Below are 26,416 nucleotides of genomic sequence, written 5' to 3'. Positions count from 1 at the left end.
CTTTGTCAGGATATGGTTGTTGCCCATTACTTCTATCTTGATTCTCTGTGTATAATTTTCTATATGCAATAATAAAGATGGGAGTTAAACACCAGAATTTGGTTTGATGCGGAAGAGTCATTTTAGTTACTTAAGCCAAAAAGTTTATAATCTTCTCGAATGTAAAAAATAGAATTCACAATATGTACTATGAGTTTGGGTTTGTAACACTGCCTTTTATTTACCTCCTATAAGACTTACCTCCTTTAGAGGCAAATTATGACCCATATCATTGATTGATATTTTAATTAATTGATTGACAATTAATTAGTTTCTCCCATTTAAGCAATGATTGGTGATTTGTATCCTGATTAATTGATTGACATTTTGTCAATAATTAATCAGTATATTCCATTTGTTAGTGATTGATTGACATCTATTGTTAATTGATATCTTATTCAATCAATTAATCAATCAAATCAATTAATTAGTCAGAAATTATTAATTTCAATTATGAATTTTGGCAAGATTTTCTTGATGGAAGGAAACTCTAGAGATTTTTGTATTTGTCAGTAAGGGTCCCTAGCCTAGTTCATAAATAACCTGTGGTATTCCATCAATTGTACACTTTTGGGTTAGACATAGGCTAGAAGATCCTTACTCTAAATTCTCTTTCTACTTTTCCTTCTTCTACATATTTTGTATCATTAGAATAGACAAGAAGGAGTCAAAGATACAAGAAGAGATCAACTTGTGTTTGACAACAATGGTTAGAGGTAATTATATTTAAATTTTCGCTGTGCAATACATTCACATGTACATAGTTAGTTTAACATGTGGTATCAGAGCCAGACTCCAACCATGTTGTTCAACTTATAATTTCATGGTTTATTGGCAATCTGATAAAAGTTTTAGAGATTCGTATCAAATTTAAACGAATCGAATTTAATTTGCCATGGGATCTATGGTCTATTTTTCTTAATAATTGAGATTTATTGACTAATCCTATGTATATGTATCATTCATATGATACCTTATTTGGTTATGCAATTCATCCAGATTTTCTCTAATAATTTGGTATGATTACGAGTAATTTGAGTGTTTCTTGGACTTACATATTTATGATTGCAAGGGTTATATATATTGATTGTTATTATCAATACAATATAACAATTCGAGAAACATATAAAGAGTTGTTATATTCAACAATCAAAAGATTAATATCATATTAATCTATGCAAGATAGTTGGTTGACTTTATATGAATGGATCTGCAGGTTTATTGAATCTCTGCTACCTTATTATGAGATAATATCTAAAGGCATGATTTCAATATGAATTTGCCTCCACGTTCCTGTTGTTAATTGAAATTTTGTAGTATTTTGTGCACTACGCTTATGTTCATTCATTTATCTCATATTATAATGTCAACATTAGTATGGTTGATTATATTTAAATTTCAGAGAATTTCCTTTATAAAGTATGTTTAGCATCTCAATTATTTGATGCATGAAATATTTTAATCACATAAAGGCTCGTGGTTAAAAAAATGAATATAAAAAAAGGAAATTATGAAATTCTTTTGTCAAAATATAGATTTTTGACTATTTTGATATCCTTATAATGAGAGTAGCCATAGCATCTCAAACATTGGTATACTACAATTTTGATCATATATAGTTTAGTGATCAAAATCAAGGATTTTTAGTCAACAAATTGGCTATTTTTCTATGAATTTTCATTAAAAATTTTCTTATATCGTATATTTGGGAGTAGCTACAGCATCTCAAATATACTGTGTAAATAACTTTAATCACATAAGATTAAGTGATTATAAAAGGAAAGAAAAATTCAATGAAATTCAGTTAATATAAAATTTTTTGACTATTGACAAAAAACAAGATGCCATGCTAAGAATCACTTTTACATTATTATTTGGGAGTAGCCACAGCATCCCAAATATTTGATGAGAAAAGTTTTTCATCACATATAGTTTGGTGATTGAAATTATGAATTTTTAGTCAACATATTGACTAGTTGACAATTTTTCTTATAATGCCGTATACTTAGGAGTAGCCACAGCATCTTAAGTATATAGGTGTTTGGAAAAATTTTGTATTTCTTTTTCACATATTGTTGAGTGATTAAAGAAATTAAAAAACAATGGCATCTATATCAAGTTGCAATTAATTCACTGAGATAGTTATCCGATCCCACAGGGAGGTAATTATTTTGGTGAGATTAATTGACATAAGATGGTAAATTAGATAGTGAATTAAGAGATATTTCTATGACCACAGGTACAAATTATTTCTTTAATTCATTGTTCTAGATTACTAGTCTTAGGATTAAGTAAAGTAAATTCTATGCATGTTTACAACCTTTTTCCATAGAAAGGTTTGAATTTACTATTTGAATTGACATAAGGTTAATTCAAAATCAAGATACAAATTTCATAGCTTTTTTATGATATAGTTCTTGATTGTTAATTCAATGTTTCATTCCAATGATTTTATGGTGATTTTTAGATTCATTCTCTTTTGTTTTTGGTGCAAGTTTTAAATTAGCATTTTTATGAGAATGAACAAACCATTCTCATAATGTGGATATATTTGCTAATATAGAGATTGAATATGAGAATTGGGAGCAATTTAATAGTTTGCTCATTCTGTCTCATATTCACATAAATTAGGGTTCAAACCCTAATTATTTATATTTAAATCTTGCGTGAAAGCCATAAAGAAATTGTTGCAAGTTTTAACTAGCATCATTAGAAGGCTTTCTTTTGTGACACTTAGATATTGAAGTGTATTTTAGCTCATTTCTTAGAGTTGAGAATTTTGCTGTATCATCAATTAAAGTCCCATCAAATTGAAATTGAGTTATTTCTATAGCATTTCATTCTTTCATGTAGAATTTCTTAACCATTCAAACCTTTATAATACAAATATAGATAAATAGTTAATTACTTGTTTTAACCATGTGTATTAAGAAAGGATAAAACGGTTAAGAAATAAGAGAAATTAACTCAACCTTCATGAAAGAAGAATTGGAAAGAAAGGTAATTTTGTTCTCATTAAGTCAAACAGCAATAAAGACCAACGTTGTTTGTGAGAGAATGATATTTGATACTCTACCTTGAAAGAAAGTAACTCAAAAGAAAATCTCAATTGTTGAGTGTTATAAATTTTGATATATTTGGTGAATTGGCTAAATCTGTCAATTTGCGCTGCCAGTATAATAAGTTTTTGATTACATAAAAGGTGAACAAAAGTTTCTTTATAGAAACTAAAAAAAATGTTCATATAAAGATAAGTGATGTATTATTGCTCATTTCAAGAAAATTTTTTTAAAACATTATTTTCTTATTAATTTAGAATTTCTATTTTTAAATTAATTACTATTGGATATAATTATGAATCTCATTACCCATATAGATTTGAAAATAGTGAAGTTAATAATTCTAAAGTTTCTAGTACCATCCTTTGAATTGAGCAATATACTGCACTTGATCATAATAATTATATTGGCAGCAAGTATGGTTATCACTGAGGAAACTCCTTAAATTTTGGCATAAGAGATTGAAATATATCTCTATAAGGAAATAAAAAGGTTGATAAATCATAAATCTTTAAAGATTTTAGATTTATTGACTATAATATTTCAGGTAGACTGCATAAGTAAAGCAGACTGTTTAACCATTATGGATGCCATAAGAGTTTCGTTATAACACTAAAAATTTTTGTGAATTATTTTCTATCCTTTTTATTGGTGAGAGATATTTATCTCATTATTAGATTACCATTCGTCAAATATAAAGTTCCTTTCTTATTTGATAAAGGATCAATATTTGATACCTTTGTAAGTGTTCAAACGAAAAAGGAAATTTGAAATTTGAGGAATAGAAAATAAAATTAAGGCACACAAAATTAGGGGACTATCCTATATGTGCTCATTTTATAAATTCCTTAATTATGAAGCATTATTAATGAGTAAAAGCAATGCTTGATTAGTTACATCCAAATGATATACCTTAAGGAAATAATGAGATAGTTGTGGACATAGCATTTTGACAATCTTTATATCTTGTGAGTAATACCTTGAAATTGAAGTATATACTTAAACAATTTCCTCCAATGTTATTTAAACACCACTTTGATTATGGTATGGATGGAAATCAAGTTTAAAATATTATGTTCAGTTTTGTGAGGGTAATCAACCAGCACATAAAGAAGCTGTACAAAGGAAACAAGGCTATTTTACTTCAAGAAATTTAGATTCCTTTACACTTCAAGAATTATTAGATTTGGAGACTTAAATTTCTTAAGAACATGAAGTAAGTGGGAGTGTTTTGACTCTAGAATGGAGTTTTGAAATAGTAAGGATTCATATTTGACTCCTTTGCATATGGAAAATTGATAGGTTTTCTCAAAATAATTATTTAATTATTTTAGATAAGCAATCAATTAAAAAACTCCTTGTCAAATAAATGCATAAAGATAAATCCACTTTGAATCTACTGATTGAGTTATCCTTGAAACAGTGGGAGGAAAAATGTTCTCTATAGAGAATTGAAGTTCTCTGGTTAATATATTGTATATCTACAAGAGTTTAAGGATGAATTGGGTAATGTTTTCATAAGGTACAAATGGAGAAATCTCCATATTCAAGAATAATGTCACAAATTATCACAAAATCTCTACCAAATTTGAGAGATCTTATTTAGGGTAATTATGACACTAGTAACTCACTATTACAGTTACATTAAATATGAAAACAAATATCTTTAATGTGACTCTTGATAATTAGGTGTACACATGTGTTACTATAATACATTTATAGAGAATGCAATTTAAATTGTTTCTTCCCAATAGTATATTAATTTATTCTTCATTTGATCTTAGAAGAATTTTTTCTAGTAAATTAATATACATTAAGATTAGTGGGAGTAATACTATAAGAGTTTTTCTCAATCATGATATTTTTGAAATCCTTCTATGATTGATATTCACAAAATAGAATATAAAGTCCTTCATGCAAGAGTTCTTCGATTACTTTTAAGTAATAATAATGAACAATTGCATAATGTTCACATCATGCATTGGAATGAATATGAATTCACCAAGGATGCTATGAAATTATACCATAGGCATCTACTATTTGGCATAAAATTTGTCAATATTGTATTATAGCCATTATAGATATTTAATTTGACTATACCCTTTCATTATGCATACATGAAAGAGTGGGAGTCAAAATAGGTAAGTCGACATAAGGTATTCAATAGTTATTTGAAAAGCAAAATGTGGCTATTGAGTATACATGAAAGAGTTACTATTGTTGATCAAACAACTAAAGGTTGCCGACTGAGTTGTTAATGATCAAATAACTCACATGGAACTCAATAGTTCATTTCGTACTTTGTTATTATTCTCAAACTATTGTTATTGTCTAGATATTCGAGATATTTATAGTTACATGATTTTGTGCACATTGTTGTTCATGTATAAAGTAAGGATCATGTGATCCATAAAGTTGGACCCTGAATAATTTATATGAAGTTATTCATAAAGCTCTTTTAAAGCACTTGATTAGGAAGTATAATACATTGTAATACATGGAAGGAAATGTTTGCCACGAGTAGGGGTGGGCAAAAAAATCCGCCGATCCGAAAACCCGATGAACCCGATCCGATCCGATCCGAAAAATAGGATACCCGATCCGATTTTTCTTAGCGGGGCAGATGAGGGTCGGGTACCCGAAAAATCGGGTACGGATACGGATCAGAAAAATAAAAACCCGCGGGTACCCGACCCGCAGGGTATATTTTATAAATATTAAAAAAGTAGGGATCATTTTATAATTTTATAATTTTTAATCCTAAGTGCAAGTGAAGTGGCTCGCAGCCTCATATTCTAATCCTATATGATCTACTCTTCTCATTTTTTTTGAAGAAAGTGAATATTCTCGGTGAAACATGAACAAAATGAAAAAAAAAATTTGTGAAACTATGTTATAAAAATTGTTCATCCCTTTCATCTTTTTTATTTGTATTCTACCTCCATCGATCTTTCCTGCAAATCTTGCATCAATTCAATCAAAGATTTTTGTTTGGAGTCTCAATTTTCTGTTAGCTAGATAATTAAAATATTTGTGTCATTCATTTGCAATTATATCTCTTAAATTTGTCTCTTTTATTTAGTGTAAGAAATTTATTTTTCTTTTTCATCACCTTAATACCATAAGGTCTATTCCAAAGATGTAAAAAAGTTGGGGAAGATTTTTAACATTATTTTGGTTATATTTTTTTCAAAAATAATTAGTTCTATTCAATTCTTTTCTGAACTTGATTTCACAATTGACTTATTTGAGATGCGGTCTTGTACCATAATATCCTTGGGGAAGTTACCAAATACTTATTATCCTTGTGTTTGTTGTGTTGTAGAAGTATGAAATGTGTGAAAATGGTGATATACTCAAAATTATTATGAAACTTTATTTTGTCCATTAGATATTCTAATATGTACTAAATTTATGAGATCGATTTGATTATTGGATGAAATGTGTGAAAATGGTGATGTATGGACTTTAATTACAATATCTCTACCAATATTAATTGGAAAAGCATATTTTTTTATTGAAAAACATGTTGATATTAAGTAGAAAATAAATTTTTTTTATTGAAAAATAGTTTTTTTTAGGGGCGGGTACCCAAAAATATTAGGAGCGGGTTAGAGTCGCAAAATGGCTGATCCGATATATTAGGGTCGGGTCAGTCAAATCATGTTAGGGGCGGGTACCCGACCCGTGCCCACCCCTAGCCACGAGAGCATAACCGCTATGATTCATGTATTATTATTTTCTAATTAAGCAACCGTTCCATAACTGTCGAGTCTATTGAATGACAATAAAGACTTTTGGCCACTTAAGTATGTAGTCACTCAAGGTTATCTGACTATGGCATGTGGGTCAAGTGGGAGAATGAAGACTTATCTCCTTTAGAGCCAAATTATGACCCATATGATTGATTGATATTCTAATTAATTGATTGACAATTAATTAGTATCTTCCATTTAGGCAATGATTGGTAATTGGTATCCTGATTAATTGATTGACATTTTGTCAATAATTAATCAGTATATTCCATTTGCTAGTGATTGATTGATAGCTATTATTAATTGATATCTTATTCAATTAGTTAATCAATCAAATCAATCAATTAGTTAAAAATTATTAATTTCAGTTATGAATTTTGATAAGATTTCCTTGATGGAAGGAAATCCTAGGGATTTTTGTATTTGCCAGTAAGGGTCCCTAGCCTAACTTATAAATAACCTGTGGTATTCCATCAATTGTACACTTTTGGATTAGGCATAGGATAGAAGATTCTTACTCTAAATTCTCTTTTTACTTTTCCTTCTTCTACATATTTTGTATCGTTAGAATAGACAAGAAGGAGTCAAAGATACAAGAAGAGATCAACTTGTGTTTGACAACAATGGTTAGAGGTAAATATATTTAAATTTTCGCTGCGTAATACATTTACATGTACATAGTTAGTTTAGCACCTCCTACTAACTTCTCCGTGCAATGTGAATTTGATAGACAAATACCATGATCTACCAAGATGTTTTTTCTTCTTGTATACCCAGTGATCTGATCCATTCCACGTTCGTTCCTTCTTTCAAAGATTTGTTTTTCTTTTTGTTGTTGGTTGTATACTGTGTAATGGCTTGGAGCGCTTCTCTCCGTCAATGCATGGTCTACCGGAAAGAAAAACTTGGCCAGACAACCATTGATTTAGGAATAGCTCCAAATAAGCTCAAGTCTTATCAAGATGGGGATATTAAATGCACTGATCCCTTGGAGAGCTTAGAATCTATCGGGGGGCATCTTGTTTCATTCCGTTTGGATTTCATGTCCAAAGAAGATTTGAGACCCGTGTTCAATGAAGGCGAGTACTATGCATCATCTCAAGTTTTTCATTGAGCATCATCTTTATTGAACTACGGCTTGTATATAGCTGGAAATTATTTCCATGTGTAAATTTTTCGACATGTTAAAGTTAACTTATTCTATATGTTATTCTTGAGAAGACGTTCAATTAATTGACAGCCATATAGTAAGGCTGATTTCTTTAAGGGTGTGTTTGGTTCCCATAGAATTGGAGGCTTAGAATTAGAATTGGAGCATTAATTCCAAATCTTCGGTTTGGACGCTATCTATGTGAGAGAATTAGAATTCAATTTGAATTCTATGAGCCATCAATTCCACAAATTCAATTCTTTGGTAAGACCTAAGAATTACAATTCTAATTCCATAATTTCACATCCTATTCGGGTTAGTACGCGGATCCTAACGGGTAAAAAATTAAAACCGGGTCAACTAGGTAAGCGGCCCTCTCTTGCTATCTAATTAGACACTTTTCCTCAACCGCAAGTACCTCTAATCTAATTGCTCTGCGTCATCCCCTTCACCTCCACCCTAACATTTTCCCTCTTCCACCACCGTCTCCGGCATCGCTCTGCCACGCATCTACCCATCACCTCAGCAATCGCGAACAAAGTGCAGGATTCTCAAATATTTTGTATATATTGAAGCCGTCTAGGGGAGGATTCTCAAATATCTTTTACTGCTCAACTCAACGGTAAGCGCATTTTCCTTTACATTCAACGTTCTTCCTGCATTATATTCGTCAAATGAAGTTTTCTGTAACTTGATGGTTCTGGACATCCGACGATTTGAATTGTGTTGTGGGATTTGGATTATGATCGATATTTGTTTTTTTATTTAAAGAAAAATAAATTTACTGCTGCTACTTATGAATCGCATTTGCTCCCCTAATATTTGTGAAATTAATTAAATAATAATAATAACAAATGGAATAGTACAGGCTTTTTGAAGGATGAGTTGATGAGGATTGAGTGAGTGGCTTACCGCTTACTCTCACGGTAGAAACAGAAGCTTGCGAAGGCTTCTCTTGCTTTCAATTGCAAAAAGTGAGTGTTTTGGGATTCTGATGATTCTGATCCTGGATTGCATTAATTACAGACATTCTGCATACAGGGGGCTGCAATTTTGTTTTTTTGTTTTTTTTCTTTTTCTTGGTTGGTATTTTGAAGAAATAATTATACCTTTCCTTGCATTTGTGTGATTCCTAAATCTGATCACGTGAACTGCATTATATAATTTCATTCTATTTGGACAATGCATCTTTTATTGAGTTGTATTTCACTTCGTTGATTCACTTCTGATGTAATTAGTAATGAATGATTAAAGTAGTTATTTGCCTCTGTATTTGAACTTTTAAGCTTGCTCCTGATGCTGTATTTACATAACATTTCTTGAATTTGACATTAAAAAAAACACTACTAGTATCCAGTTTTTTTCCCCCTTTTGTTTGTGGCTTTGTAATACATTGTTCATGGTTCTTTGTAGATTGAATATTCAAGAGATAATTTCTAGGATCTACATTCACATTACAGGCAGAAAAATTATCTCATTCAAAAACGTTTTGTCTGCAAAAAATTACTGCTACAAGTTTAAAATTTCACTGCATTATAATGATTTGACCTCTAAACATCAGGAAGTGGCCTTGGCTAAGAACCTGACTTCGTGAATCATATCCACATGTTTAAGACTGATGATGGATGAAATGCTGAATCCGAAGCTAAAGTATCCTCCTTCAAGACACTGAGATCATAAACACAGAGAATGCAGATTACACCCTTTTTTTGTGCTTCATATCCTGTATTTTGTGCAAGCAGTGTTCTAGTAAATTATCAATATTCTGCAATGTATATTATTTCTCCATCATCTAGATAAGATTAATGTCTCATATGATTTACGGAAACTTGTTCTTGTTTAATTCTTCTTGGTTTGAAGTACACTAAATTCTTGGTTTGAAGACTCATAGAAGGCTTTAGAAGGATTCTGATGTTTCTCGTAGCCAATTAGTCTTGTTTCTAGAAAGAAAGCTTTGTCGGGACTTTTCTGTTTCTTTCTTTTGTTGCAGTGTGCTGGAAAATCCTTACCAGTAGAAGCTTTAAGTCACCAGAATAAGTTTAGGACATCTCCAAACTATTTTGTGCACATAAGTGATGATCTTAGCAACATCTCCAAATTGCTTTTGCAAAAAGGTTCCGACCAAATAAGTCATCATAAGTTCTTCATTTAACATATGTATGGATTTTTCTGGTGCATATTTGCCTCTCACTTTTAGTTCTATAATGCAGTGGCTGTTGAATCTATTCTTAAGAACATGACATTGTGATGTTTTTTTGGTGCATATTTGCCTTAGATATGGCATCTGAAGCAACATCTCAGTTAAAAGGGAAAGGCAAAGGGTATTTCACTTGGACTCCTGAAATGGATCGTGTAATGGGCACCTGTTTTATTGACCAAATGAACCAAGGAAACAAATTGGATGGTAAATGTGCATGGAAAACAGTAGCCTACACCGCAGTAATGAATGCTTTATTCGATAAACTCAATATATCTGTGACAAAGGCTAATATTATATCTCGTTTCAAGACATGGGAGAAACACTATGACATCTTATACCCACTGCTTCAGTCCTGTAACTCTGGGTCTACGATAATATGGGACTACTCTAGAGGTAGAATTGATGTTCGTGATGAGGATGTATGGAATGCTCGAGTAAGTGAGAATCCAAAAATTCTTCCTTATAGAAAAAAAATTGTGGTTGAAAATTGGGAGGATATCTGTACACTGTTTTCACAAGATCGTGCAAATGGAGAGGGTGCCCAAACTGTTTTTGAGGCTAATGTTGAAACTGAAGTTGAAGAGTCTGCTAATGTAGAGGAATCATTTGAGACTGATTCGCGATCTTTAGAAGATGAAGTTATGAATGCACTGCTAGCTCGACAACGGTCAAAGTCAAAAGCTTCATCTTCAACAAATGATCGTGGCACAAAGAGAAAACTAACGAGCTCTCAAGTACTTTACAAAGTGTTGGGACGAATGGCAGATTCACTGGATAAGTACTTAAATTCAGAATGCTCAAAAGTTACAACAAAAATGGTGGAAGACGAGTTATCTAAAATTGAATTGGATAGATTTCAATTGTTGAAGGGTATTGACTTACTTATGAATGACAGGACAAAGTATGACACTTTTTCTGGTCTCGGAGATGACTTAAAAAAGGATTGGCTATTGATGCACATTGGTAATTGATTTTTTTTTGGGTAATCTCCAGTTGAAGTTGTTTTTGTAGAAGAAGTTGAGCTGATTGCTGGAAACCCAAGTAGAGCAAGTAGAAGTTGTTACTACTCCATCGTGTATCCCTGACTTTTAAATTCTGATCAGTTCTTTGTTTTTTATGTAATGGATCAAAACAAGATTATAGAAAGATTCGAGGGAGTATTTCAGCTATTTTCTATCTGTTTTTGAGATGATAAGAATGGAACATTGGATCTTTTGTCTGATGAAATAGCATTTTAGATATTGAGATTAACATAGCTACCTGTGTTGATGCCCTGACTTGTCCTTTAGCTGCAAGAACCTTTGCATTCTTTCTCAAATAGTACGTTTGTAAAACAATTGACAAAGTGGATGTTTGAACTTTGAATGAGTATATGTGGATGTGGCGTGCCTCCAAATGCTGCACTGCCCTACATGAAGAGGAGGTGTAGTGCACTGCTGGACTGCAGAAATAGCAGCAGTAGCAAGTATGCATATGAGTATCAACACGTATTAAAAGGGTGATAAAATAAGCTTTGGCAGTGCTTCGTCTTTTTCATGCAGTCAGTGGCTCCTTTACTAGCCATTGGATCCTTATTTTTTTGAATTACTGCTTGCAGTCCGCAATAAAAAAAATAGTGTCCAGTATAACTCAGGCATGTTGGATTTTTTTTTCTTTTTGGTCCTTCCACCTTTCTCCACACCCTTTTCCACCATCAACTGTTAGATTCAGAATTCGAATAGTAAACTGAATTTATTTGTTGAGAATGTTAATTAAATTGTTTTACAAACGTACTATTTGAGTTAATTAGTGACTAATTCACTGTCTAGTATTCTACCATGTTTTAAGAAATATGCTAGTGTCATTGGGGATTTACTTTTAAGGGGGTGAGGTCCAGTTTTGGTTGGATGCCAATATCTATATCATACTTGAACAAAAGAAGGCAGTCAATATGACACGTCTCGTTAATGCTGTGCTTAGCACAACCTAAGTCTGGAAATGTTCACCAAAGAAATTGATATGAGAGTGGGAAAAAATAAATTATTAAAGGCACAAATTGGTTCTTTCTTTTAAATCTTTAGTAAAAATTAGCTAAATGTAAGAAAAAAAGAAATTATTATATAAAAAAGAAAAAAAAAGAAAAATTTTATGTAAGCAAATGTTTCATGAAAACAATTCTAATTCCTAATGAATTCTTCTCTCATACAAACAAAGAATTTGGAATTTCAAATAAATTCCGTATCAATTCTATGGATTTCCCAAACGAAAGAATTGAAATAACTTGGAATTCCAATTTATAGAATTCCAATTCTATAGAATTTCAATTCTAATTCAATTCTAATTCTGTAGAACCAAACGTACTTAATATAAGTGTAATTCTACTGGTACCCAAGGGTCATATTTGTCTCTCTGCCTCTCCCCCTCTCTCTCTTTTAACAGACATGTACAGGCAATGGTAGGAATGGCAACAGGGCAGGTTTGGGGCCTTTCCCTATCCCCTACCCCGCTGCCCACTACTTCCCGTTTCTCCTTCCGATTTTTCCTACGGGATTAATAAAAATTTGTAATAAAAATTTATTGGAGTCAAATTTTAGTAAATAATTAAATATTAAAATATCAACATATCACTAAATCATTATCCATTGTAATTTCACAATTGAAATTCATAAAAATAATCAAACAAAAACTATTTGATACAATCCAAGATGATGAAACAAATGCAATTAAAGTAGTTAAATTTTCACTTTTGAAATGATACAATCACTAAATTATTATTATATTTTTTTTAGAAAAATGTTATTGTGTTAAGTGTAATTTCAAAGTGTGGGTGACAGATACTAGCACAGTAGCACTGATTTGAGATCTTCCTTGAACGGCTTTGGGTCAGAGAATCAAATTTTTGAGGTCAAATCATGGCCATTAACCGTGATGACCGTCCTGCCCCATTTCCGTTAAACTCAAACAATTCTCACCGTCTGTTACACTTTTCAGTGGTATTAAATGCTGACACTTTTTAATTTGCATCCCATGTTCGCTTTTATCGTGCCTTTTGCACAGCTCTTTACCCTTTTTTCTTTTTCTTTTTTTTAAAACTATGTCGTTATATTAAGGTAGTTTCTATCAGAAAGAGTTAACCATAGCTAGGGATGTGCAACGAATTTGAATTCGATAATTCGAAAATTTAAATTCAAAATTTTTCAAAATTTTGGCATAGGAATTACTGACCGATTTCGAATTCACTAGTTTCGATTTTGATTTCGATTCCGAATTCGGAAACCTTTTTCCCTTTTTTTTGTTAGATATATTGTTATATAATATAAATTTTATATTACATATATTATAAAAAATATTATTATATATAAAAATATTATAAAAATTATTATTATATATTAATATATATTAATTTACATATTATAAAATGAAATTGAAATAAAAAATATTATATATAAATAAATATTAATATATATATATTATAAAACGAAATTGAAATCGAAAATTCCGATATCGATTTCTGACTTCAAATTATGAATTCGAAATCGAAAATTCCGACTTCAAAAACTCCATTACTGAATTCAAACCAAATTCGCATAATTCGAAATTGAAAATTCTGATTTCAATGCCGAATTCCAAATTATCGATTTTGAAAATTTTGAATTCAATTTGAATTCGGTCGGTAAATCGGAAGTTTTCGATTTTGCCCACCTCTAGCTATAGCTTCAATTGAATGGCGATAACATAAAATTAGAAATAAAGTTGAACATCTTCAAAAACAAACTTTTAAAATAATTGAAGAAACTCAAAGCTTTTTTTGAAGTTGAACACAATAGAAATTTTTGTCTTCTTCTAATGCACATTTGAGATGTGTATTAAAATGAAAATTATGTTTAGTATCTTTGGAAGAAACTATCATAGAGTCTGAGATTTTGTTGCTGCAGTAATTTGACTTGTTGATGGACCCATCCCTTGTAATAATTTAGATCATCAATAGTTGTCTTTTTTTTTCTTACGAAAATTAGGATAGACTAGAAAAATGGGATTGTCATAAATGCTGTAACTTTCAAAGTTGGGACAACTCTTATCTTCTTTTTTTTTTTTCCCATGTCCATTGATGTTTTATTAAGCATCCCTAAGTTTTAATCGCACACTCATGATTTGTAGATTCTTTCCAAACATGTCTAGTGCAACAAAATTAAGAAATGAGGAGTTGTAATATGTCTTTAACTATTAAATTTACAATGTCTATCGTGCTACTAGAATCCAATATTTTAAAGCACTCTATGTTTGTTAGAAACTGTATTTTAATTCAATTCCTTGAGCATACATATATATATATATATTTTTTCTTGATAAGGCAAAAAATAACAAAATGTGTAAAAAGGATTTTTTGGAATTAGGAGGAACTAAGACGCTAAGATACTGGAAGGGGGAGAGAAAATGAGGAGGAAGGAAGTAGAGAGGAAAATGAAAGATAAGTGGCGTCATCGGCTGATGACAAAGATAGCAGTCGGAGTAGGCGGCAATGGGGAGGAAGGGAAGAGGAAATGCAAATTTGGCATGGGAAGGAAGAAGAATAGAGGAAAGAAAGGAGAAAATAAAAAAAAAAAAGAAAAAGAACGCAAAAATAAATTTTTTTAAAATTTTCTAAACTTTCAAATGCACAAAATTTTTTTTGTTTTTATAAATTTGACAATAAGTTATAGTAAAATTACAAACACCCAAAACACAAACCATTCAAGCTTCTCAACGTTCACCATCACCATATATTATAGTACTCTATTAGCTTCTCAACACTCATCTATCAAGGTACTCCGTAAAATATTTATCACAATGAAACTATGCTGCCTATGAAATCAAGTTTGAATTTTGCAGGTAGCAGGTTGCATGAATATGTATGATGACAGAGCGAGCAAGCAAGCACTCGGGATTCTGGCAATTGCAAGGTAGAAATTTGAAAGAGGAAGAAATTAAAGCTTTTGAAAGATTTATAACTCCATACCAAATTGTGGGATTTTACCTCATTATCGACTCCCCTCGTATTATTATACCATGTAGCTGATGCGAGATGCAAAAGATTAATGCCTTCACTAAAAGAGAATTTGACTCCTCCTTCAAGCCATTTGGTCATGGAATTTAAATATTTTGCTTTAGCTGCATTGGTCCCAAAGCCCATTTCCAAGACCGATGGAGTGTCGGCCTTGATCTTTTATGTCCGGATAGTAAGACTAGGCCCGAACGCGCGAACCAAGCGGGGGTTTTCCAAATCTAGATTCTAGAATAATTGTCATTTTGATAACAAAACTTTGTCAAAAATCTAAAAAATATTTGCCCTTCTTTTTCCCCAGTTTTTGAAGAATGCGGTGCTTCATTGAATTGCAACTCCATAAGAAGCTGCTTCTTTGACTAAATGACTTTTCTTTTTCCCACCATTGTACTGTTCCATTTAACTCTATAAACTATCTCCCTCAAACTCAAAGTAAACCTCCTAATTTGTATTCCTTTATTCAAATAAATAGTCTGCATTAAGGTTACTATACAAGTAATACGTGACTGTAGCAATTTTCTCAAGGTTTTTAGTCTAGTTGGAATAAATTTTCCTAATATGTCTTCAGAAACATTAAATTATTTATCTCGAGCACCGTAACCTAAATCTTGAAGATGTGCTGAGATATAAATACCAATATCATTAATTCTCTTTAATGTGCAATGTTGAAATGTCCTACTTCCACCAAATTTAACTCTATGCCATACAAAGTGCTTCTTCAATTCTGTCTCTTAAATTCTACTAGTAGAAAAGTAAAAAGAAACTTTCAACTAGATAGTCTTCCATTTCTTTCTTTTTTTTGAAGATCTAGATAACAATTTATGATTATCATATCCTCGAACAATCATTACTTTTCATGTTCAACAGAAAATTCTAACTATTGCATATATATATATATATATATATATATATATATATATATATATATATATATATATATATATATATATGATACTATGCTTCTATATTAATGTTCAGTTAAAGAACGCTGGTAAGACCTAAAAGCTACAAAAAACCATATTACAGCCGATTTATGATGATATTGTCCCCACCACCAAAAGACTAAAAGACATTCCAGTCAAACTTCAGTCAATTTTGTTTATTTTCCCTTGAATTTCATTCTTTTATATCTCGAATTGGTTTTTTTTTTTTTTGGTCCAAAAACACAGTTCTTCTGTATCCTTGGGCTAGAGAGTACTGCATAAACATTCTTTCACGTAGGTTACATGAGTAAATTCTAAAACTATTATGAAAAAAAAAGCAATTTTGTAAATGGGGTGTTTTGAATTAGTTATTCTTTAGTAGAATGGTCTTTGCATTCAAGAAATGCGAATTCGAGAAATGCGAATTCGAAATGCAAAAGTCCGTTTTTTTTTTTCTTTTTTGGTTCCGCTGGATGAAAAAAAAGAAAAGAAAAGGTGAGCTTACATTCTTAGAATGCGAGCTTCATTACAGAAAATCAGTAATTAAAGAAAAGGAAGGGAACCAATGTTCTAAGTAATTTGAACAAGTCAATAGCTTACAGATACAATTTCAAAAGCTGTAAGTTCACCGAAATTTTGCAGCATAATCAACGCTATGAGCGTTAGCAGAAAACACACGCACCTGGACTCATAGTTGTAGAACAGAGGAACGAAAAATCATCATCAAATTTTCTTTGCTTTTTTGCTGATATTAGCCTCGCCACGTTCTGATGGATTTTCATTCAGCATCTTCAGATTGTTCGAATCTTGTATCAAGGCGAATTCGTACCTTTGATGAATAAACTTGGCTTTTCTGAACAACAGATGATTGCGAAACATCAATGAATGTAATAAATTAAGAATTCATAGCTTTAAAAGCTTTGTTCAATGTATACAAACCTGGTATTCCAACTGCTGGGACACTATTGCCAAGAATAACAGGTGGATTGACAAGAATAGCTGAGTCATTCCTGGTTATCAAAACAATTCCAAGCAGAAAAGAGGTTGGATGCGTTGGATGAAAACTAAGATGTGGTTAGATGAACTCCGATTGATCATTAGACGAAGTCGTCATCGAACTCCAAAATTGGGTAACGGTTATAAATTTTGAGTACAATCCATTTATTTATTTTTTCTCAATTTGCTTAATACTAGCTGTTACACGCAAATGCTTTCTGTTTTTCCTTAGTTTGGTAATTTAAATTTTAATAAACTAATAAAAAAAAAGATGAAGCATCGATTGTTTGTATCAATTGTTTATATCTTCTGTATTGTCTATATCAAATGCAAGGTGCCAGACCTTGCATTTGATAAATGCGAGGCCCGTCTTTCTTTTGTCTTTTTTTTTGGGATTTTGTGGGTTGGAAATTTAAAGTGACTTCGCATTCAGCAAATGCGAACTCACGTAGTTCATATTTGCTGAATACAAAGATCCTCTAATGGAATTTCCAACCCACTTTTAAAAGACAATTTTTCCCTCTTTGCTGGTGGCTACAAATTCCTGTATCTGCAACAAAAAAGTTGGGTTCAATGCGAAAAAAACTAATCAATTCCCATTTAAAAATTTTTCCTCTCTCAATCCTCTCCTACTCGAGGCTTCTGTCTCAAAAAAATCCTTTTGTTCTTATCTTTCTTTTTTTCTCTCTAAAAACCGTTGGCTTCTCCATTCCTGTTTTATGTATACTTTTTCCTCTTGATTAAATTTTCAACTGTAATTTTCTACTACCTTTACCCCCATTTCATGGGTATTTCATAAGTAATTTTCTTTTTTTTTTTTTTTGGATTTGGATCAACACTGTTTGATTACAGCCTAGAATGTCATGCTTGCTTTGCTAAGCATGCTATCTACAGAACTCATTCAATGCTTGGCTTAAAACCTCAGGCTGTTAATAGTTGAAATAGTTGATTTCAAACCATGTGAAGTGTGTGAAGTACGCCCAATTAACTATGATTAACAAACTAATGCTGACTGTGCCAATCAGGGAAGAGTGAACTTGATGAATCTGCTTTGAAACCTATGTTCTTAATAATATTGAGATTAGCAAAACTTTATGACCAACATTGTCCTAATTTTGAGATTTTACAAAAAAAAAAAAAAAGAAAATTTGGACAGCAACTCATAGAAACTTATTTATTATTTGCTTTCCCTATATATTTAGAGTTTTGTGTTCCATTTCAGGGTTTTTTAATGGTCACATGTACTTGTGTTTTCTTTCTATGAGAATAGAACATATATCAAAAGTTTGATTAAACAAGTTGTTGCAAAAGACTCAACGATCCATGTAAACCTTGTGAATATTGAATAGGAGCAACCCTAAAATATAATTGAAGACCAATTTTTAGATGAATATTGCCTTTCTGTTTTTCTTTACACTTGTGAATATTGCCTTCACTGTTTTTCTTTACACCTGAAAATTTTATAAATTCTTGATGATGGAGTAATATGAACTTTATTGGGAATAAAAGCCGAATTACATGACCTTATTTAGAGTTGCATGTATTTTGGCTTTTGGGTTGGAGTATGTCATTAGAATATAAAGACATCCTCTCTGGAGAAGTTTCTGAATCATTTTTATGTTTTAGGATCTCTTAGGAGAAGTTTCTGCATCATTTTTATGTTTTAGGTTCATCCGGGCCTATTTGATTGCGTGATCATCTTATTTCCCTTTTCACCTTATCTTCCATTGGCATTTTGTGTAAATTGCACAGCTTCACGATCAAGTTGTAGAAAAGTTTACTTGCATACCATCTCCAGGTATTTGGTACATCTAATACTTTCATTTTGGTGAGAACTCGAGTTACCAAGCAAGACACTTTAGCTTATCTATAAGAATATTTTCATTTATGGACTTTGATAACCTACTGTACTTGAAAAAAAAGAAAGAAAAGTTTATTGTTCATGAAATGGGTTGAAAAATAGAAGGGATAACAAATTTTGCATAAGACTATTAGTAACCAAAAGTGCAGATGTTTGTTGAATTTGTCCTGCATTATTGTTATCATTCAAGTCTCTTGATTTATTTTTAACTTGATTTTACAATAGTAAACTAATTTCGATGGACGATATCTTCGTTTCTTTCTTGTAATACATGGCTGGTTCTCAGCAGTTTCTTTCAAAAGTTGCTCATTACACTTCTAGGATGAGTACGAATGACATAAAGTTGTTCTTGTTATAATACATGGCTGGTTCCCATGCCAATGAGACTTGAGGCATCTGAAACACTAAAATTTTGTATCGACATTATGAATGAGTACAGATCTAAGGTAATTTCTGGTAATAGTTGATGCCTAATTTCGTACTTTGTGTTATGATCTTCTGTTCATGTTAGCACAGAAAACTGAATGATCAATGTCCTGCCTTGGAGCAGAAAGCATTGATGTGGCTGCGTGAAATAAATTACTATTGTGAATTGTTTGGACTCAGTTACACTCTTATAGCACAGATAGTTTTCAAGCAGCTTGTCGTTCTGCTCCAAGGCAGGACATTGATCATTCAGTTTTCTGTGCTAGCATGAACAGAAGATCATAACACAAAGTACGAAATTAGGCATCAACTATTACCAGAAATTACCTTAGATCTGTACTCATTCATAATGTCGATACACTCATTTCTTCCCATGCCAGTGAGACTTGAGGCATTTGAAACACTAAAATTTGGGATGCTGTCACCTGGTTGTTCTGCAGATACAAGAAAGATATTGAGTGAACAGTCCTATCATGAAAAAGACCAAAATAAAGATGCCAAAGAAGCGAAAAAAGGGAAAAATCAAACATCAAGCATGATAATTTTGCAGCTTATTTGGAAAATAATTAAGTACAAGTATCAAAGAATGCCAAGAAATATCATGCTATGCATTCACTGTTGCATTGCCCATGATTATTAAGCAGTCTTCAGCTAAACATGTATAAAATCATTCCCCATACATTACCGGGCAACACAAAAAATCATAGTCAGGCATTAAAACAATATCAAGATGTAGAATAAGATGGTAAACTCTAAAACATCACCTCTAGCTTAGAGAGAAGACTGCATAGAACCTGATAGTTTGTTAACTAAATCTAAATGCCGCTTATTCAATAAGTATAGTAGTCCATAGAGGAAAACAATACCAACACTAAAAGTTGAACATCTATATTTAATTTAAAAATGCTCAAAAGCATGCTACTAGAAGCCAGTGATAAGCTGAGGTTGGAAAGAAATACCCGGATCATTAACACCCCCATCATCCCCAGCAACATCATCATTCCCAGCCACATCATCATTCCCAACCACATCCCCATTAGCTTAACATCCTCAGGGATGCAAAAATCACTCAATAAGCTCGCAAGCACCCTACAAAAACCTTGCAAACCATATCCTGGACCAAATGAATTTTTAGCGATAAAAAATTGCTGTCCCTGATCGGACCTACCAACACTAATGGTGCCCGACGCAACTAATAGTACAGCATGATATGTATTCTTATATCTTTTTGCTTGCTTGAAGCCTGGAACAACCATTAATTCTGTGCCTCCTTGCCAGGCAGTCCCCCTCCCATACTCTGTAAAATGTTTCCAAAGCTGAAACACGGTCGCGTATCTCAAATTAGCCACGACCGGTCGGTCTTTCACCCTCCAATATGTCTCGTCCCTAGAAATCATCCTATATTCAGACACAGTATATTTTCGACAATCTGGATCTAGTGCCTCCCTATCCCTATCCCTATAATAGCCGTAACTTAGATACGCATTTCGGGGATATACTCCATTCTTTTGAATGTATTTGAACATATTTTCTAAACTATTTGCATAACTCTCTTCATGCATCTCTCATTTCCTCTTCCTAGGCATCTCAGGTACCTTATCTAAGAGCTGCGGCCTCGACAACGGCTAACATAGTTTGAAACTCGTAGAAGCTATTTGATGAATTACTTGGGAACTTCCAATAGTGATTTGAATATTTTTTAAAGCTGATTCAAAAGAAAAAAAAATTCGTCACAAAATTATGGCCCTTAACTGGGACAAACATGATCAAAATCTTGGTGTGAGATTTGTGGCCACATTATATGTTGATCAAAAGACAAACATGATACGCTCCTCCACCTACCAATTGAGGCCAAAATTTTTACTTTGTGGAGTGTTAATGTGTCTATAGATTGTTGTCATTGCTGACTAGCTATTTTCATCAAAGACTAATGTCCAATTTATGTAACATCAAATTGAACAATATTCTAAGCAGCTACGTTGGTATTCATTTTGACCATTTGGCCAGTACTTGCAGGCGGAGACCCTGAGTCTTCTTCTCACCTTTTTTCCTCCATTAACCAAAGCCACAAGTAGAATAGTCAAGTATCGTGTCTGGAATATCTAGCCGTGTCGTGTAGGTTGTGTAACTGATGCTACTAAATTGTCCAATTTATTAGGGACCAATTTTCTATTCAACGGACTACATTGATCAAATTTTTATTGTTGAGGGACTAAGACTATAGCCATGATAACAGAACAATGACCTTAATTAAGACAAAGGACCAATTTTCAATTTTCTAATAGATTTCTTACTATAATGTGGAATTCGACAATATTTCAATAAGGGTTCACAGTGCCATCGTCAGCATTACAGAATGCCAGTCAAAACTTTTCGCATCAATATTTCACATTTGTAAATGTGGATGCTATTTTTTAAGCCAGTCATTCCTCGCATCTCATTGCTTTAACACCACAGAATATTTATTTTTTGGCACTTGAAAGATTGCTTTCCAATAGTTTCGGAGCAATTCAAGTAACTCATTCATTCTTTAGTTTCCTACAATTTTCAGTTAAATCATAAATGTTACCATACATTGGCCAATTTTTATGAAGATAAAGGAACTAAATTGAGAAGTAATGTAGATAGCCTGTCACCTTCATGAAGATAAGGAACTTAATCAAGAATCTCTCTCATCCAATAGGGTCCTAACACTCCAAATGGGCTCGATGTTATACAGTCTCACCAATCAGAGTTTACAATTTTAACAATTGAGATTTACATGTTGCAAAACCAACAAAATTGTTTTGCAACAAGTTTAATTGTTCCATGAATCTTTAAATGCATCCTCAAGAAAAGATTGAATGCTCTAAATTTACCCTTTTTCCCTTAAAAATGATTAATAGTGATTCTCCACTCACCCCTTGATGATTCCAACCCGTGATCACTTGGTTTTTCTTGTTATATCTCTATCTAAGAAAACCTACCAATTATTACATAGATTATACGCAATGACGGAGCCAAGGGGGGCTGAGGGGGGACATGGCCCCCCTAAGTTTTGAAAATTTTAATTCATAATATATAATATATGTATAAGACAAAGTTGGTCCCCTCCTAATTTTTTACAATTTTAGTTTATATTATGAGAGTTTTTATATATATGTGTGTGTGTGTGAATTAGCTACCTTTGATTTTATTTTTTCTTCAAAAAAATTTATTTATTTTTTATTGTGCTAGTTATTTAACTTTCAAAAAAATAAACATATAATTGATGATCCATAGTAAATTGACCCAATTTGATATATTATAATAAAAGACTTAATTCATAATTATCAATGGGCTAAAATAAAAATAGTTACTTTATTGATCCATATACAAATATACATTTTAGCGTAATAGATAAAAAATTTAAAATTACTGATCTATCCTCTTGTTGACTCATATACAAATATACAAATAATTACTTGAAGGCTTGGTGAAGACAAGAAATTGAGTGATCTATCCCATTGTTGATAGATTGATTATATTTGCTATCTTTTATCTTTTTCAATTATGAATATAATCAAAACAAAGCTCCAAAACAAGATAAAAGATAATTTCTTGAATGATTGCCTAACAATGTACACAAAAAAAAAAAGGAAGTTTAAAAATTTAGCACTGATTTAATTATAGATGAATTTAGTTCTACGGAAAAATGTAAAACTCAATCTAGTTTTAAGAAAAGAAATTGAAATTTCAAGGTATGCTAACATAACTTTTGTCTTTTATTAATTAAAAATAGTTATATTTATATTGCATGGTTATATTTTTGTTTTTGCACAAGTGACATATTGGGGCACCTTCTCATAATGTACAGTTTGGGTAGTTTGTGATATTATAAGATATTTAATTAAAGGTTATTTCTTGTCCTAATTTTTGTTATGACTATGCTGCATATTTATGAAATAGACATACTTTTATAATTAAAGTTAATATTTGATATTTTAAAATGCCATATATTTAAATAGATGAAAATTATTTGAACATAATATATTAAGATAATTTTGGCCCCCCTCTTAAGGAAAAAATCCTGGCTCCATTCTATAGTCTATAGAATGGATATTTTCGATTATGAAAATAATCAAAATAAAGCTCCAAAACAGGATAAAAAATAATTTCTTGAATGATAGCCTAACAATGTACATAAAGAAATGAAGTTGTTCAAAAATTTAGCATTGATTCAATTATACATGAATTTAGTTCTAGAATGTAAAGCTCGATTTACTTTTAATAAAAGAGGATGAAATTTCAAAGTATGTTAACATAATTTTTATATTTTTAATTGAAATAGTTATATTTATATTGCATAGTTATATTTTTCTTTTTGTACAAGTGACATATTGGGGCATCTTCTCATAATGTGCAACTTAGATGGTTTGTCATATTATAAGATATTTAATCAAAAGTTATTGCTTGTCTTAATTTTAATTATGACTATATTACATATGTATGAAATAGACATACCTTTATAATTAAAGTTAATATTTGATATTTTAAGATGTCTTATATTTAAATAAATTAAAATTATTTTGAATATAACATATTAAGATAATTTTGTTCGAAAAAATTTTGGTCCCCCACCCCCCTCCCCAACGAAAAAATCCTGCCTCCGTCACTAATTATACGAGACATAACGGTAGAATCATTACACAAATAATTGAGCATAAGAGTGAGACCAATTCCACCACAAATGTAAATCAGAAGCAAATCCCAAAGATAAATTAACATTACCATTTTTTTGGAGAAAAAACGCACATAATTATTTCTTGTGAAAGTAGAAAACTGGATGTAAACTAGCAACAAAATTGAAGGAACCCTTATCATTATTCAAAATAGATGGTGGTGCTTTCCCTCGGCCTTTTCTTCTTCTTTTTTGGCATTATATTTCTCATGATGCTCATGGAATGCCAATCCGCCAGCTCCAACTGCAGCAGCTGCACCAATCTCTTCTTCTAACTTGTGCCTGTGGGCATTCTGAAGATCCTTCTTGGCCTTGTGCTTCTCATGCTGACCATCATTCCATGCAAATTCATACCATAGATCAGCTAACAAAGTTCAGAAATTATTTTGGCTCAGACCATATTTAATTATGTCTACAAGTTTTAGTATAGTACTTGGGCTTGGTTTGCTCAGGAATCACTACTAGTTTTCAATCTTTAGATATCCAGAAATAGCGGTTGATGAAACACCTTTTAGCCACTTGCAGATCTAGTCCATTTTGAACCCACTATCATATGGGTTTTAAGAAAACTGGCTTTTGACATTCTCCAAAATTAAATGCAACTTCTCCTCCTAACAGTGGAGTATACAAATGAATGTCCACTACTGTCTAACCCATCATCAATCTTGATTTTAGGGAAGACGTCTAACAATAGTTGTACCAAAATTGATATATAAATCTTCCCCTTCTGTGAATGAAAAAGCATGATTAATCCCTTTTTTTTTTTGGTGTTTTGTGTTTTTGTGGGGAGGGGGGGGGGGGGAGGTGGTGGTTAAGAACACCAGCAAGAGCAAGGTTAAGTATTTGATTGATTAATCTATGGGAAAATAAACCAGCATAAATCAAGAACATTAGAATTTTACCAAAGCGTAGGCACCAGCTGCAGCAGCTCCAAGCTCATCGAGCTCTTCAAGATGCTTGTGGTGTTTCCTTTCTTCCTCGTTGTGGTGGCCGAAGAGATGATGGTGCTGAGTCTGATCAGCCATTGTGGTTGTCAGTTTGAAATGGTTAAGGAATGTAATTTTGATATAAATATATATATATATATATATATATATATATATATATATATATATATATATATATATATATATATTGAGTATTGAGTGCTAGGAATTTCATGACATTGCTATTTATAGGTGATCCTTTCCCAATCAGTTGGGATAAATCCTAATAGTGGGAGGCGGAAGGGGCGCAAGAAATGGCCATACCTCAACGTTCTATTAGTTTTCTTTTATTCGATGAAAGTAGACAAGTTTTTAAAAAAAAAAGAAAAAAGAAAAATGAACCTCAAGTTGCATTTACATTTATGCTAGAAAAAAATGAAAGTTTTGACTTAATTAGTGTTCAATGTTTAAGTATAATAGACATTCATTATTCAATCTGCTGGAGTTGTATGTTAACTAAGAACATTGTTTAGTTGGTCCTCCTGTATCATGAACAATTCTAAATTGATCATATCTGTAACCTTATTAAGTTTAAGATAAGTGTGTATTGGTTTGAGTCAATGCTAATTTAGGACATTTACTTCCACCTTTAATTGTGATGATTTAACTGTACATCATTGCATTTGCAGAAATTGTGGAGTCGAATTTAATTTGAGCTTATCTCCATTTAAATTTAATAAGGAAATGCAATTCAGATGTTAATATCTTTTATTGATTTTTTTTCTCATGAAACATGCCACTTGATTTGATAATTAACACCATAACAAATTTCATTTCAAGTAACGTCACAAATTATTGGGAAAAACAAATTTCTATGCGGATCATCAGAATGAGCCCAAAAGAATACTCATCAATGGCAATGGGGCGGGGTTGGTGCGGGGGATCCTTCCCCCGCCCCAGCCCCCGCCTCCTTGTCAAATAACTCCCCCGGTCTCCCGCCCCTTGTCCCCCACCCGCTCCTGCCCTGTTTCTCCCACGGGAGGAAGAAATTAATTTATCATAAATGTTCACTTACAATAATACAATTGTTAAATAAGATTAAAAAGTTGTCAAAATAAAAATAAAATACAACAAGTTAAGTTACATTTAGTGCGGAGGAAGAGAACCGATCAAAATAGAAAAAGGTTAAGAGCAAAACATGTTGAAATTGGATAACTTAATCTTGGGGGCGTTGGAAACAAATCAACAATAGTCCAAGTAATTTCTTCAGTTATTGTGACGGCCATTGACACTGACTAGCATTGTACTTGTAAGTAAATATGCAACTTTGAAAAATTTAGGATTATATTATATTTATATATA

The 26,416-nt window shown here is 31.9% G+C and overlaps 2 protein-coding genes across 5 annotated transcripts; one reads left to right on the top strand and one right to left on the bottom strand.

Moving 5' to 3' along the window:
- Window positions 1–8,323: 8,323 nt before the first annotated feature.
- Window positions 8,324–11,454, top strand: LOC140014999 (uncharacterized). Of its 4 annotated transcripts, none has more exons than XM_072066764.1 (3): window positions 8,324–8,625; window positions 8,872–8,977; window positions 10,279–11,454. In XM_072066764.1, exon 3 carries the CDS (start codon window positions 10,281–10,283, stop codon window positions 11,172–11,174), a length of 894 nt encoding a protein of 297 aa, XP_071922865.1. In that variant the 5' UTR covers window positions 8,324–8,625; window positions 8,872–8,977; window positions 10,279–10,280; the 3' UTR covers window positions 11,175–11,454. The 4 variants fall into 4 exon arrangements, with proteins under 4 accessions (XP_071922865.1, XP_071922863.1, XP_071922866.1 ...); XM_072066762.1 differs by having other exon boundaries at window positions 9,565–11,454; XM_072066765.1 differs by lacking the exon at window positions 8,872–8,977.
- A 12,690-nt stretch (window positions 11,455–24,144) lies between these two features.
- LOC113711720 (abscisic stress-ripening protein 3-like) lies at window positions 24,145–25,187 on the bottom strand. The gene is made up of 2 exons (XM_027234905.2): window positions 25,031–25,187; window positions 24,145–24,454 (listed from the first exon to the last, which is right to left on the bottom strand). The coding sequence occupies exons 1-2, from the start codon at window positions 25,151–25,153 to the stop codon at window positions 24,275–24,277; spliced, it is 303 nt and encodes a 100-aa protein (XP_027090706.1). The 5' UTR covers window positions 25,154–25,187; the 3' UTR covers window positions 24,145–24,274.
- Between the last annotated feature and the right edge of the window lie 1,229 nt (window positions 25,188–26,416).

The sequence above is a fragment of the Coffea arabica genome, chromosome 10e (assembly GCF_036785885.1).
Source record: "Coffea arabica cultivar ET-39 chromosome 10e, Coffea Arabica ET-39 HiFi, whole genome shotgun sequence".
NCBI lineage: Eukaryota > Viridiplantae > Streptophyta > Magnoliopsida > Gentianales > Rubiaceae > Coffea > Coffea arabica.
This window is presented reverse-complemented; position numbering and strand designations above follow the sequence as displayed.

Excerpts from the sequence above, each read along its gene's own strand:
- LOC113711720 (XM_027234905.2), bottom strand. The coding sequence starts at position 25,153 with ATGGCTGATCAGACTCAGCACCATCATCTCTTCGGCCACCACAACGAG. Across the intron at positions 24,455-25,030 it reads CAGCTGGTGCCTACGCTTTG|CATGAGAAGCACAAGGCCAA; the intron begins GTAAAATTCTAA and ends AATGATGGTCAG.
- LOC140014999 (XM_072066763.1), top strand. The coding sequence starts at position 10,251 with ATGTTTTTTTGGTGCATATTTGCCTTAGATATGGCATCTGAAGCAACA.